The sequence below is a fragment of the Gymnogyps californianus genome, chromosome 2, assembly GCF_018139145.2.
Source record: "Gymnogyps californianus isolate 813 chromosome 2, ASM1813914v2, whole genome shotgun sequence".
Classification (NCBI taxonomy): Eukaryota; Metazoa; Chordata; class Aves; order Accipitriformes; family Cathartidae; genus Gymnogyps; species Gymnogyps californianus.
Window position 1 is genome coordinate 5,242,554 of NC_059472.1, and position 14,369 is coordinate 5,256,922.

At 40.8% G+C, this 14,369-nt stretch overlaps 1 protein-coding gene across 1 annotated transcript in view; it reads left to right on the forward strand.

The window, feature by feature from the left end:
• KCNK9 (potassium two pore domain channel subfamily K member 9) overlaps positions 1 to 2,926 on the forward strand; it is an 87,324-nt gene extending 84,398 nt beyond the window's left edge. The window contains exon 2 of the mRNA XM_050890673.1: positions 2,085 to 2,926. Coding sequence (XP_050746630.1) covers positions 2,085 to 2,926 — 842 coding nt within the window. The remainder of the gene's footprint in view (positions 1 to 2,084) is intronic.
• The last annotated feature ends 11,443 nt before the right edge of the window (positions 2,927 to 14,369 follow it).

Below are 14,369 nucleotides of genomic sequence, written 5' to 3' on the forward strand. Positions count from 1 at the left end.
ACATGCTGAGGGCTATGCAGAGTTCTGGTTTCTGCACCTCAAAAATGATATGGTAGAGCTGTAGAAGGTCCAGAGAAGCACACTGAAATGATCAAGGAATATGATTTCTGCTATATGAGCTTAAAAGGCTGTGGCTCCAGTTCAGACAGGAGAAAACTGGGAATAGAGATAAAGCTGAGTTTAGCTGAAGTCATGAAGGTCGTAGATAAGGTAGATGTAGAACTTTAATACTAGAGCTAAGGGGCACTAGCTGAAACAAGGAGATCTGCTTGAAATTATGAAGTATTTTTTCACACAGCAGATAGTGAACTTCTGGAATCTGTTGCCACAGGAGATTGAGGAGGTGGGCAGTGTCAACAGTTTCAAAAAAAATGATTAGACAAATTCAGAGCAGCAGGTCCATGACCTGAGTCTAAAGGTGATGGGCAGGGCTGAGACAGTACGAGGGGAATGGTCCTGCCTCAGTAGTATCTCAGGTGCTGTCTGGCTTCCAGCTTCTGATCTGGAAGAGTGTGGGTCTGCTGTATGCCCTGTGTTTTATCTGCCAGCCCTCTATGGATATCCCGATATCTCAGGGGTCTCAAATGATGCTAGATGCTTCTTTCTGGAAAGCTGATTTAAACCCTCAGTGTCTACAATGCAGGCACCTACATTGGAGCTAGTCACTGAAGGTGGAGCTCATGATTACGATGCCCGCATTTGGCTGTTTGCACGTAGTTGTCTACCTGTGCAGTAGGTGTCTAAATTCTTCTGCAGTCAACAGACATCTAGTCAGTCTAATGAGGACCTAGTGAATACAGTCAATGGAACGGTCAGTACTGTCATTTCATCTTGCCGTAAGGTAGACTTGGGATGGTCAGTTAAATAACTCACTACTGCCTGTTTTCATTAAATCTTTGTTGACTATAATGGGAGCTTGCACACCTAGCACACATGTAGATACCAAAATTTAGGTATATTAATCTTCAACTGAGTTCTGTCCCAAGATTTCTATTATAATGACTGTAGAGAAATAGGTGTCTCCTGAGAATAACTCATTGACCTGTTTTAGGCACCTAGGCGCAGATGAGAGGAACTGCACTTGTGAAGTGCATATTTCTATTCATTGACTTTGAGGGGAGTCTAGATAGTGGTACCCACAGGGTCAATGCACACCATGGCCAGGTGAGGCCCAGCCATCCCATTTTGGAGACTTTGGTACTGTCACTTAGAATCTCAGCTGTAAGAAATGTAGATTTTTAAAGAAGTGTGATGTGAAAAAGTGAAATTATAATTTCAACACCCCCCACCCCCCCTTATGGTTTGATTTAGAATAAAGGCTTAGCCATGATTTTACCGTCTGTAAACTATGCTGTGAAATATGCCACATCCTCTGTCCTGGACTGGTTTAACATCCTGATGAAAGTGCCTTTGCCAGACTAGCTGTAAAAGCTGTAAAACTATAAAACAAGCTGATAAGTTGTTTATTCTTCAATAATTAAAGATAGAGCAGGCATTACATCCCTAAAGTCCTATGGTGTTCCAGCAGTGAGTGGCTTTCATAGGGTGTCTAGGAGAAAGGTTTGCTTGGTATGGAAGAGTTTGAAAAGGAATTTCTTTGGTTGGTGAGTCTGTGGATGTTGTTAACTCCATGCTGCCAGCAGACACAGAATTTGGATGCCATCAGTGTACTCTGATTTTGGGACAGGGCAACACCGACTCCTCTCAAAAATACTGTGGAAAAGTCCACCTATTTCTAAAGTTTCCACTATTGAATGTGATAGAGGATGGACGTGAAATTTCTTTAGCGAATGAATGCGATATAATCTTGTTTAGGAGACTGCACAGTTATTTGAGGTAGGATGGGTTGCCCATTCTTTCATCTTTCCCACTCCTGTGTGTACAACTTTGTTGTTCTGTGTCTTATTTGCTTCGGATACAGGATGTGGGCAAGGAGATAGGAAGATTGTGTGACCGCAATGTGCCTGTAGCTTTGGATCTGGCTGTGGCATCGAGCCTCTGCGATTCACGTGGCTTGCACGAAGGGGGAGCTGTGGTCATCACCTGCCTTGCTGACTGTCCTGTCTTTTCATTCCCCCTCCCAGGTTATGGACATGCTGCCCCAGGGACGGATGCAGGGAAGGCCTTTTGCATGTTCTATGCGGTCCTGGGGATCCCACTGACACTCGTCATGTTCCAGAGCTTGGGCGAGCGCATGAACACCTTCGTCAAGTACCTCTTGAAACGCATCAAAAAGTGCTGTGGGATGAGGAGCACCGAGGTCTCCATGGAAAACATGGTCACTGTGGGTTTCTTCTCCTGCATGGGAACACTCTGCATTGGAGCAGCAGCCTTTTCCCAGTACGAGGAATGGAGCTTTTTCCATGCTTACTATTACTGCTTTATAACATTGACTACGATAGGGTTTGGAGACTATGTGGCCCTGCAGACCAAAGGGGCCCTTCAAAAGAAGCCTCTCTACGTGGCTTTTAGCTTTATGTACATTCTAGTGGGGTTGACAGTCATTGGGGCATTTCTAAATCTGGTTGTTCTCAGGTTCTTAACCATGAACAGCGAGGATGAGAGGCGGGATGCCGAGGAACGGGCGTCCCTGGCAGGGAACCGCAACAGCATGATTATCCACATCCAAGAGGACTCCCAGCATGGTCGGCCACGGTACAAGGCCGAAGTAACAGACCTTCAGTCAGTTTGTTCCTGCATGTGTTACAGGTCCCACGAGTACACCAGCCGGGTGGTGTCCCACCAAAATTCGTTCAGCTCGAAGCTGAACCCCCAGTACTTTCACTCCATCTCTTACAAGATAGAGGAGATCTCGCCAAGCACATTAAAAAACAGCCTTTTCCCATCTCCTGTCAGCTCCATCTCACCTGGGTTGCACAGCTTTACAGATAACCACAGGCTGATGAAAAGGCGAAAGTCCATTTAAAAGGATTTGTCTTCTTTTGCTTTCCTTGTTTTCCCCAGTTCTTCTCCATTGTTTTGGGGTTTTTGTTCCTTGAGTGAGACGGAGCGAGGCCAAAAGGAGTAGAGAAAGCCAGTCCTCCTCTGAGACTCAGCTCTTGAGCATGAAGCATGGATTATTACTGTTCCAGCAAAGTATGCCTTACATTACCCCCTCGGTGGATGTCAGAGGATTCAAGGTGACGTGAAGTGGGTACCAAATCCAAAGTTGCACACACAGCTGGGAGCCTTCATGTGCCACTGGCACTCCTGACCTAATAAACTATTTTCCTCACGAGCAGGTTGCAGCGTGCGTGCGTGCTTGCGTGCGTGTTGGGTGTGTGTGCGTGTGTGTGCGCGTGCAATTCCACAACTAGTGCCATGTGACAAAAATTAAAGCATCAGGTATTATTTTTTTCCCTTGAAGCAATTGTGTTCCAGCCTGCTTTTAACTTTTAGATTGCTTCCAAAAGGAACGGGGAGGGTGGGAGGGGAGCCAATTTGTTTTGTTTTTTGCCAAGACAAGCATGCGCCATAAGCAGTCAATATACCAGGTGTATCATGATAAATTTTTTAATGCTAGATTTTAGATTGTATTAACATTTAAAAAAGGCAGGAAAAGATGGATCATTTTAGCTTGCCAGTTCAAAATTAAAAAAAAAATAAAATAAAATAAAGCATGCACTTTGTAAAACTGGTATGCATAATAAAAACACAAGAAAAACTAGCAATGGAATTAATAATCAAAAGCAAATAATCCTATTGATTTAACTATATTTACTTTTGTCATTTTCAACTGTTCCAACAATTTGCAAGTGGAATTTTTAAGAGAAATTGGGAGAATTGTTGGAACTAAAGAGTGTATTTTGTTAATTTTATTTTATTTATATTATTATTATTATTATTATTATTATTATTATTATTATTATTTTGTGCAGCAATTACCTGCATGAATAGGAGTTATATTTTTTGGAATGCTTGGATTAGGATGGGTATAAATAGGTGGATGTATATTTTTTCTTATATAATAGTGACAGGGCATTCCTTGTTTTAAATAAAAAAATAAAGATGATTGTCTCTAAATGCTTTTGATTTGTAAATAATGGAAAGCCTTTGTTGGTCTCAGGAAGAATTCAAGGGACAGTATCTTGTGTTTGGCTCACTGGGAACTTGTGAGATTAGATGTGATATTGCTTTTTTGCTAGCAGAAAGGCAAAATGCATTTAGCAGTAATGGGCAAAAGCAGTTTTACTCCGGTGTTTGGAGGGTAACATTGTAGTAGAGGATGTTGAGACCATGTTGTAGAGTTGTTCCTTGGAGATTGTTCATCTCTCGGTTGTTCATCATCTGGACCAAACAGACTTTACAGAACCGAATTAGAGGCCTAATCCAGCTCCCTTTTAAGACAATAGGAATTTGCAATGATTACATGGGATTTAGTGCTTTGGGAGATTTATCTTTGATTTGACAGGGATAGGACTGGGAGTTTTATAAACCTCCACCTTTGTCTCTGATTTAATCCTATCTTTTAAATCACCTTCCGTGTTAATTCACCGTACAAAACCCATCTTTTTTTGGCACTAATCACCTCCTGCTGATTCTACCATTTTGTGCTCTCAGTGTAAAAGCAATAATCCTTTTTCTTTGTTTCTTAAAACTAGATGGTGTGTTTTTGTACAAGCCCCAGCTCTGAGCTCTGTGTGCTGATGGATGTTGATATCCTTTCAGAGAGGCATCTATAAAGAGCATTAATAGGGAGAAAGAAGGAATGTCATTCCTCCTCTGTTCTCTTCTCCCTGGCTTTAAATTATTAGCTATGTCAAATATGTTCATGTTCTCCTAATTTCCATATCTGTGTTTCGACAAGTAAATGAAAAGCAAGTATCCATGACTTTGACTCCCCTATGCAGCTTCCTTTGGGATTATAAATTGCTGTGGTGTGAAAACCTCCGTTAAGATTAGTGAAGAAATAACTTAGGATTCTTGATGAGGATGGACTTTTTCAGCCTAACGTGTGGGGATAACATCCTTCAACACAGTAGGAGAGCATGCTTGGTGCATTAATGCTGTGCGGCTGGTACCATGTCCTAAGGCAAGTGCTGATGGCAGAAGTATTGAAGCAAGCATACCTAGAAAAGCAGTTTCAGGATGCGTTAAACCACCTCAGTGATTGCCACCTAGAGGCTGGTTTCCACGAGGGCGGCCCATAGGGTTCACAGTGCTGTCAAAATTTCGTAGTCTTTGCTGGTGATATCCCAGAAGTGCAAATAAATGTAGGTTTCTTTTCCTGCTAAGGAGATAAGAAAAAGAATGCGTGGAATATACACATCTGTATCGTGTACGACTGCTGGGTGTATTTGACACTGCAGAAAAGCAGCAAAAGTTTGGGGTTTTGCAGAACTCGAGTGAAATTCTCTCTGCCTAGCAAAGGAGAACTTTTGTAACAGGACTTTTAGCAAAAAATTTAAACAGTTTTGTGAAAAAAAGGTTACATCATATAAAATATCGCTTGTTTTTTTCTTTTTTTTCCTTTAAGAAAATAGGAAAATTCTATTTCTGCTGCATATAAAAATAACCTTTAAATGTCCTATAAATCCTGTTCAACTCCAGAAGTTCAAGGCTGGTACATACTCTAGCTGATTTGTTGCTAAATCTTCCCTCTGAAGCCATAAATGAAGAGTAAATTTTAATACATGGGGTATTTAACCAGGGGAGCAACTTACCTCGGCATGTCGTGGGTTATCTGCCACTTAGAGTCTTTACATTAAAACTCAATAGCTTTATAAAAGCTCTGCTTTAGCTTAGTCAAAGTTTATAGACGTGGTTGAAGAAATCTATGTATGTTGATATGAAGGAGCCAGAGTAGATGTCCGTAGTGACACTTTTAAGTCTAAAAGCTGTAATGAGTGTGTATGTGGGAAAGAATTTTGCTAAAATGTATCTGCATTCCTTAGGATTTTAAAATATGTTTATTTATTTTTATTTTCTGCCTGAAGAACCCGCAATTCCGTCCAATCTATATTTTTGTTACACACAAGATTTTAAAGTGGCAAGACATTTCCTTTGCAAGCCTGCACACATTCAGACGTTTGCATGAGCTCTTGCAGGACTTTGCTTTGTGAGCAGCCACAAATGCAAGAACTCTTGTGTGTATACCAGGCAAAAATATGCTCAAAATGCCTCTTTCTTTCGTTGTTTTTGTGGTTCTTGACTGATGTGTGAATAATGACTTGGGTTGTCTGGAACTAGAACAGACAGTATCATGAAAGGGAAGCTTTTGTCCAAGGTTAATCCCAGCTTTTCAGTTACAGATGAAAAATCAGTCAGTGAAAAGTGAGCTGATTTTTCTCTGCTCTGTCTCTGACTTCTTGTTGCCCTGCATGAATACCAGTTTTCTTCCCACAACACTGCTTTTCACAGAATATTTTCTCTGGTACGTTATTAGCTTTATTCCACTTAAGACATTATTTCTTTCAGAACAATGTCTCTTGCTTGCTACTTACTCTTTTGAAATTCAGCTAGAAGCAGGTAGTAGCGGTGCTGCTTATGACAAGACATCCTAATACCCAAAATACCTAACCTGGGTTTCTGTAGCACAGACGTCTGCTATCACTTTGTGATACACTCTCATTCCCCAGAGTCTCATTTCCCCTACCCTTCCCTATTATTAAGCATTAGAAATAATAATAATAAATCAGATTAGTCTATTTATGTCACACTAATGTGCTCTTCATCAAAACAACACAAATTTAGCTCCCTGCTGTCGACTTTGATTATATAACAACCCTATTATCCTATCATATTTCATATCATCATCAAAGGGAAAAATCAGCTTGATCAGTGAAGCACCAAAATAGCTTTGACTGAGCATGCTGTGATATGGAAACGAAAGAGGAAACTTAATAGAACAATGCAGGTACAAGTCTCTGTTTGGTCTTCATTACTGCGTAAGGAAGATCCTGACTGATCTAACTGGGGCTGCTTTGCCAGAATTTTATACATGTATATGCTTTACAGGGATGACTGTAATGGGACAGCTCTAGAAGGGGTGTTTTGATGTTACTTCAAGGGTCCAAAATAGCTTCTTGGTTGTTAATGAATGGCGAAGATGTACAGTGACCTTCATCAATAGACTTCTGTTTGGACTCCTCTGTAACAGCTCATTAGGACAAAATCAACAACATTATAAAAAAAAAAGAAAAGAGGGAAGTGACCAAGTTAATCTACTGTATTGTAGGCTGTCTCATTAGTTTCCTAGTGCTTTGATCGAAGAAATGCCAGGGCAGTAATCAAGATTATTGTGAATCAAATCTGAGCACGGTAATTTCTTGTTTTCTCTGACAGATTTGAGAGCTTTTGTTATGGAAAAAAGCATCATTTGTTGCTAAAAGCTTAAAAAAGAGCAGTCAGTGGAACCAAGATGGAGAATGAAAGTGTTCCAGAACGATTTGGTGTGTGCAGACCAGAAGGCAGGGGCTTGGGTGGAAGTAGCTTTCAGCTGAAGTTTATGTCCTCATTTAGCTTTCTGTAATACTCCTGTTAATATTAGGATCTAATTAAGACAGCCATTTCAAATCTTTATGAGGAAGCCAGACCAGAGAGATGTGTTGGAGTGTGTCCATTACACTAATGTTATGGACTTTTTAATGCATATTTCAACAAGACACTATTATTGACTGGAATATTGCACAAATTACAATGAGAATCACACCACCACTGCTTTCATCAACTAGAGATGCATAACACTCACAGAACTGAAAAAGAAATATTGCCTTTCTGACCAGCCTGCCTGTCATCTAACTTTAATATCAAACTTTATTTTGGGAACTTCAGCAAGATAAAGCGTATGAAAAGGATTAGCCATCATAACGATATACCAAAATCGAAACAAATGGAATAATGACATTGGACACAGAGAAATTGATTACAGATGGAAAGCGCTCTGGGACTCTTATGCTAGTTAATCTGAGCTCAGAGGCTGAACTAAAACCATGAAAACTGATGGTACCCTGTGCCAAAATGCAATTTTCAATTTTTTAAGCTGCAGATAATGAACATGGCAAAGGAACCTTCACCCCAAAAAAGTAGTAAGAGGGCAAAAAGGAAGTTGGAAAGAAAGAAATTTTTCTCAACAGCAGGAGTAGTTGTGTTATTTCCGGCTGAAACCACCGTGAGGTGATATACTGAAGACTGTTGTGCCTTGATCTGGGTAGAATCAGTCTGGGAGACTGAGTGTCCTCTGCTCAGTCAAGGTCTACGCCACAGTGTTTCACTGATTACTGCTGATAAGGAGATTCATGGAGTTCCTGATTCTCCAGTCAGGTTTTTGCTGCTGTCTTCATTGAAACCAGGATTTTATTCAGCCAGCCCATCCTGAGCAGTGCTGGTCCCTGGGATATATTATGTTAGCAATGCTATTTCCTTTACTGGTGCTCCCAAGTGCAAGGGCCCAGTAGGATGTAAGCAAACTCTTTCCTTCTCTAAAGCCTGGAGTGGCAGGACCTTCCTCTAAAGCCAATGGATGCTTTACTAAAGCTAAACTTGTTCGGACTGGCCCTAAGTCTTTCATTTAATTGGAAATTGTTTGGTGATTGTTATTCTTATTTTTTCCTTTTCCCCAAAGAGGCTTCTCCAAAGCCCCTGACTGATTCTCAGTCAAAGCGTATTGTCCTTTGCACAAATTTCCAAGTCATGTACCTGTACACATCAGTATTCCTTTGGGGGAAAAGGCCAACATAAAGCTTCAAATTGAGAAGCTTTCGGTGTTTGTGTCCCCGTTACACTGGGAGCTCCACAAAGTTTCTCCTTGTGTGTGCTGGAGAACACAGACATGGGAAATGCACGATGGCTGGGTTTGCACATAACCTAGGTGGATGTTACAGCTACTGAGCAGGCTCTTGCTGGACTATTTTCTGAAGTTGGTGAGTTTATATTGCTGTGAATTGATAAGCTACTAAGAAATCAAAATGCTGTAAGGCTATTTTTCTCTTGTGCAGATTTCCAGTATGGTAACCTAACTGATTTGGGTGCAACGCAATGAGTCCGGATTTATACTCCTTTACTGAAACCGGAATGTGAGCCTTTTTCTATTTACTGCTAGATACTATATCAGTATCTCCAACTACTGCTTACCATGAACAAATTTTCCTAAACCTAATGGAGAGCAGAAAGGCCTAAAGACAACAGTCAACTTGTATAATTTATGCAACTGTATTTTGCTTTATGAAATTCAGTCATCCAAAGCTTCTTGCTAATTTTAGGCTGGAAATACTATCCCTGGAGCCTTCAGCCTTCATTAATCTCTCTTTCTGTGAATATTGTAATTAATAAATATCCCAAAGCCCTCCCTCACCTTGCTTTCTGACAATGTAAAGAGTGCTGCCATACATTAACACCCACAACAGATTGGGGAGAAAAAAGAAAGGTAAAAAGAAAGATTAATGCTGCAATTCTATTGGTAATTAATATTCACAGTTCCAAGCTGTGTTGTCTTTTAGTTCACTTTGAGAAATGCAGAGCAAACAACAGCATGATAACGTTTATGATAGCTGGCTAATTCACAAGTGGAGCTAGCAAATATAATAATTGAAACTATGCTCTATAATGCATCTTCCTCATGCGTGAGTTCTGATACCACTAGCCTGGCTTTGATTCATTGTTTATCTGGTCTGTGGAACAGCTTGCAGTAATTGCTGTATGCAGAGCAGTATACTTGAGGCTAGAAGAGAGATCCATTTCACAGACAGCGGCCCTCCGGCTTTCTCCATATGCCCTCCCCCTTTTCCTACCCAGACATTAACTCATTAGCTTGCCATTTCATAGATGTATGTGCAGACCCGAGATCTCCACATTCTGTACTTTCCCCCCCCCTCATCTATTAATGGAAAGCATTCTGCTACAGAACTGCACCCTGGGGAAGGAAATGTTCCACTCTAGTTACTACTGACAAAAGAAATCTACAGATTGATTAAAAACAATATGCGGGGAATCAAATAGGAAATGCAAAGTCCATAAACCTGCACGGGTGAGATCCACTTCTTCCCTGGCTGGGATGCAATGCATTAGCCTGCGAGGAGAATTTGGGAGCGGGTTCGTTTGGGAGAAGGCCATCAGGAGAAAGGGCAGCACAAATGACACGAGCAGGCAAAGAGACACAGTGGTTTGGCTCCTTGTCTGTAGATCATTGGTAAGGTCTGTGGCGTGGTTTCAAATTAAGGAAGAGCCATGGGTCTTCTGGGTTTAGTCTATTTGCTAGTCATCTGCCAGCATCCTCCCAAGCAGGAGTGGCAGGGGGTGTGGGAAGGATGGACCATGGCTGGTTCGTAGTGGAGTGGATTGTCATTGGTGAGACCACATTATTAATGTCGGTGTCAAGCAGGAAGCAGGGAAAATTGTGTCTTCTAGAGCATCTTCCCTCTACTGTTCCTTGGAAGAGATCAGTTACACCATCCCTCCTATTGCCTGCAGTGAATCTGTACTGTGGCTCAGAAAGACCTGGATTGTGGTATCCTTGCCCATCTTTGATAGCATCTCCCCAGAGCTGTGCCATAGAAACGTGTGGGAAATGCTAAGCTTCTCCAGCTGGGTTCAGGAGGTCACAATATAGCAAAGAAACCCCTTCGTATTGACTGTGTTTGGGCAGTTTCTACATGTCAAAAGATAATAAAAATTGACCTTTAGAGAAATAACATTAATTCATTATTGCTGGCTCTCCTTACAGCACGGGTATGCATGTCCTTAATCATAATTATTGTTAAGAGGCTAATTAATCTGATAACAGTATTTAATTAGATTAGCTGAAGAAGAGTGCTTAAATGATTTTGGCCTCCCAGAGTCTGAAATCGCAAGTCTACAAAATGATTTCCAAAAGGCCTGTTTGGTAATATCACTGCTGACACAGAGGTCATGCCACGGCTGTCCTATTGACAAGCATCATCTTGGCACGTTGACTGGAGCTGGTCATGGAAGTATCTGGGGAAAGGATTCTAGCTCAGATCCAATATATGCAGTGAGGCTCTTAATTCCCGCTGAACTAAATAGGTGCTTAAATGTCTTTGTGGAGATAGGCTTTGGGCCTGATTTTGTCTCACCTGTAGAGGAAAGAACCAGTGTTGTGTCTTAGGGAGATGGGATGATGCAGATGGATGAGCAAGGGGCTGTATTTCAGGATGGAGCGTGGTTCTGGTCCCCATTTGGTGCAACGGCCAAAGTGTCTCAGCTGTGCTGTCTGGGATAGATTATGCTTCTAGGAGGAAGGGTTGCTGGATACATGTCCAAACATGTCTGGACCACCTGTGGAATGGGGAAGATACAGTTGAGTTTCTGTGTCACAAGCTGGATTGATGAGGACACTGATGCTATGGCATATCCTTCTCCCAAACCCTTTCTGAGCAAGGTTAAAAAAGGCAGAGCAAAAGACTGGATTTCTTCCTGGCCTCTGGGTGAGGGTGATGGAGGACAGGGCTGATTTCTGACTTGCACACTGGGCAAGAGCTCAGGGCAGCCTTCTCCTTAGGAATCAAGACAAGGAACTTCGGTGACAGAGCCTTCAGATAGCTCCGTAGCCGTTTCTTCTAATGTTTCCTTTGAAGTACCTAGCACACTGATCTCTCTGATTTGAAGCTCTTCTTCTGAGAGCCCGTTCTGAATGGTGATGTGGGTGAATTGGAGTTTCTTGTTCAGTGCGCAGCAGTGGGCACATCTCATTATCTTCTTCGTGCCAGTCATCCAAATGGATCTGTGGGGCAGCTCACAGCTATTCATCGTGGTTGTGGCCACCAGCACCTGGCCAAATTCTTCTGGTTGCTCTGGCAGCTGTCGTTTTGCCAAAAGGTTGGCCAAGTGCAACACAGGAGCAAAGACATATATGTGAGATCCTTTTAGCAATGCACAGTTATTTATTGTGGGGATTTTTTATCTTCACTGTACATTCCTTTCATGTTCTTCAGCATCTAAGCCCCAGTTGCTCTATGGTGACTTTTCTTTCCATGTGACTCTCTTTTCTTTGAAGAATTCCTTACTGTCACACACGTTTTCCAGAAAAGATGGATGCCATATTGCTCCTTTTTAGCATATTTTTTCAATTCCCAACATGGAGAGATACTGCAGTCAGAGGCAGCAGTAGGAAATTCCTCTTTGTTGTTGATACGGTGCCCTTTTTATTCTCCTAGGAAGATTAGTACGGCAGAGTCTTGGTGTGGTCACCACCGACCAACACAACTGGTACGCTCAACACAACTTAGTGATCTTCTCATGCCAGTTTACCTCCTTTTCGGCTGCTCAGCTGCATTTATGTTGTGGCAGATAACTTTCTGTATAAGTTGTTAGTGCAGGAATATTATTCAGATATTGGAGTACAAGTATACTACCTGCATAACAAGAGAGGGATCCCAGTGTCCAGGTTACAGTAGGTTTAAGACTCTGTTAATCTAGCGGTTGGCTTTATTAAGTAATTTCCTGGGTAGCACTCTGAGCACCGCTTTTTTGGACTTTAACAAATTTGGTTAATCCACACAAAGTTAGTTTGAGTGTAAGTAAGTACTGTTGGGTTGACCCTGTAGGAAAAAAGGACTAGTATATGCTTCAGAAAGAGTCCTGTCTGCTACAAACCTTTTTAATAACTAACTAGTAAGCAAAAATTATGAGACTGGCTCATTCTTCAGAACACAAACCTAATCTGTCTTGCTTTTACAGAATGTAAATTTCCTATAACATGCTATACAACCAATAATCCATCTGTTCCATTTTTGCAAGGTCAGGAGTGAACTGTGGAAGAAAAAAAATGTTTTCTTTTTCCTCTTCCCTTGACTTGTTAAGATTTGTGTGGCTGTTTGTTGCCATTGAGGAGTATTGACTAAAACTTTTGATCTTAGTGATATGATGGCAAAGGAAATTATTTGGAGCTGGATAGGTCAATGGGGAATGGGAGGGGGGCTTAAAAGTTGTTTCCAGTAGGCCAAAAGAATGTGGATACTGTCTCTTCAAGGTGCAATTTCTTACTTCAACAAACTGTTCATCTATGAGAAACAGGGATAAAAGTGTTCAATTTGGGACCTAAGGAGTTTATATGGAAATTCTTGGATTTCTTCCAAACACACATACATGTTGAAATTAAATTGTGATTCCTACTTTGGAGACTGAGCCTTCCTGCTCAGACGGAAGCGTGCGTGTGTGTGTGTGTTTGTGAGTGCGTGTTGATGCTATGTCTCTTTTGGATCTCTTGACACTTTTTGGTGCATTTTTGTACTTCTTTGAATGTGCATATGCGGACTTACCGATGGTGTATTGACGGCATTCTAAAGGCCCTCAACAGCCTGAGATAGAGCAAAACTCTCTAAATTTTTACCCTGGTTGATACATTTTCTGTGCAGCACACAGAGCATTAGGAGCACGGTCATCTAGAAAGAGGAGCTGCTTGGCTGTGGAGACTGCACTGGGAATTTACCTCCTGGAAGCTGTTTTCTCTGCTCATTTCAGACCTCTAACTTCAACATAGTTGTTGAGCTGGTCCTAGCAAAGGAGAAAGAGCAGGTTATAAGCATCAAGATGCAATTTGTTAAACCAGTGATAACTTGATTACAAAGAACCAAATTAAAGACTCTTTTGTGTTTTCATTTCTTTTCCTGGCCTTCTCCGTAATGGGAGAGGATGCCTTCACACATGGCCTTAGAATGCCGTACTGGAGTTAGAATGCAACAACAGTCAAATGAAAATAAGATGTATTGCAGCTTACATAAAGAATGAAAACTGTATCACACAAATGTTTACAAGTCCAAGTAGACAGCGAACCCCTGTACAATATGTAATTTATGCAAGGGATTGCATCTTTCTTTTGTAATGAATGCACTAAGCAACCCTGTATATATTTTACAATGTCTTTACAGAGAAAAACAAAAAAGAATCATTTACTGTAGTGTTGTAAAATAATGCACTTTTCTAATTTTTTCATTAAAAATCCTATGGCACGTTTTCAAATGTATATTGTTTCTTTTATATTGAATGTGGAAATGTTAACTTCCTGTAAAATTGCACTACAGAAGTAAAATCCACTGATGGAACTTATTTTGTTAAAGAAAAGTCCCTTGACAACCAACAGATGTTTATGATTATATGATATGTATGTGTGTGCGTATATGTGTATATAGTGTATATGTAATGTATATATATGTATATGCACACACATGCCTATATCTAGTGATATGTGTATATATATAAAATGATATAGGTCCAGATTTATATATGATTGTATTAATATAATATCTATAGATTAACAGATATATAGATATGTATATATATTCATACATACACACAAGAATCACAATGTACAAACCCAGAAAGGATTACTCATTAAATTTAAGGGGGTTGGGGGGGGGGGGAAGATGTCATATACAGAAGATATTTTGCATTGCAATAAAAGCTTTTTTGACAAA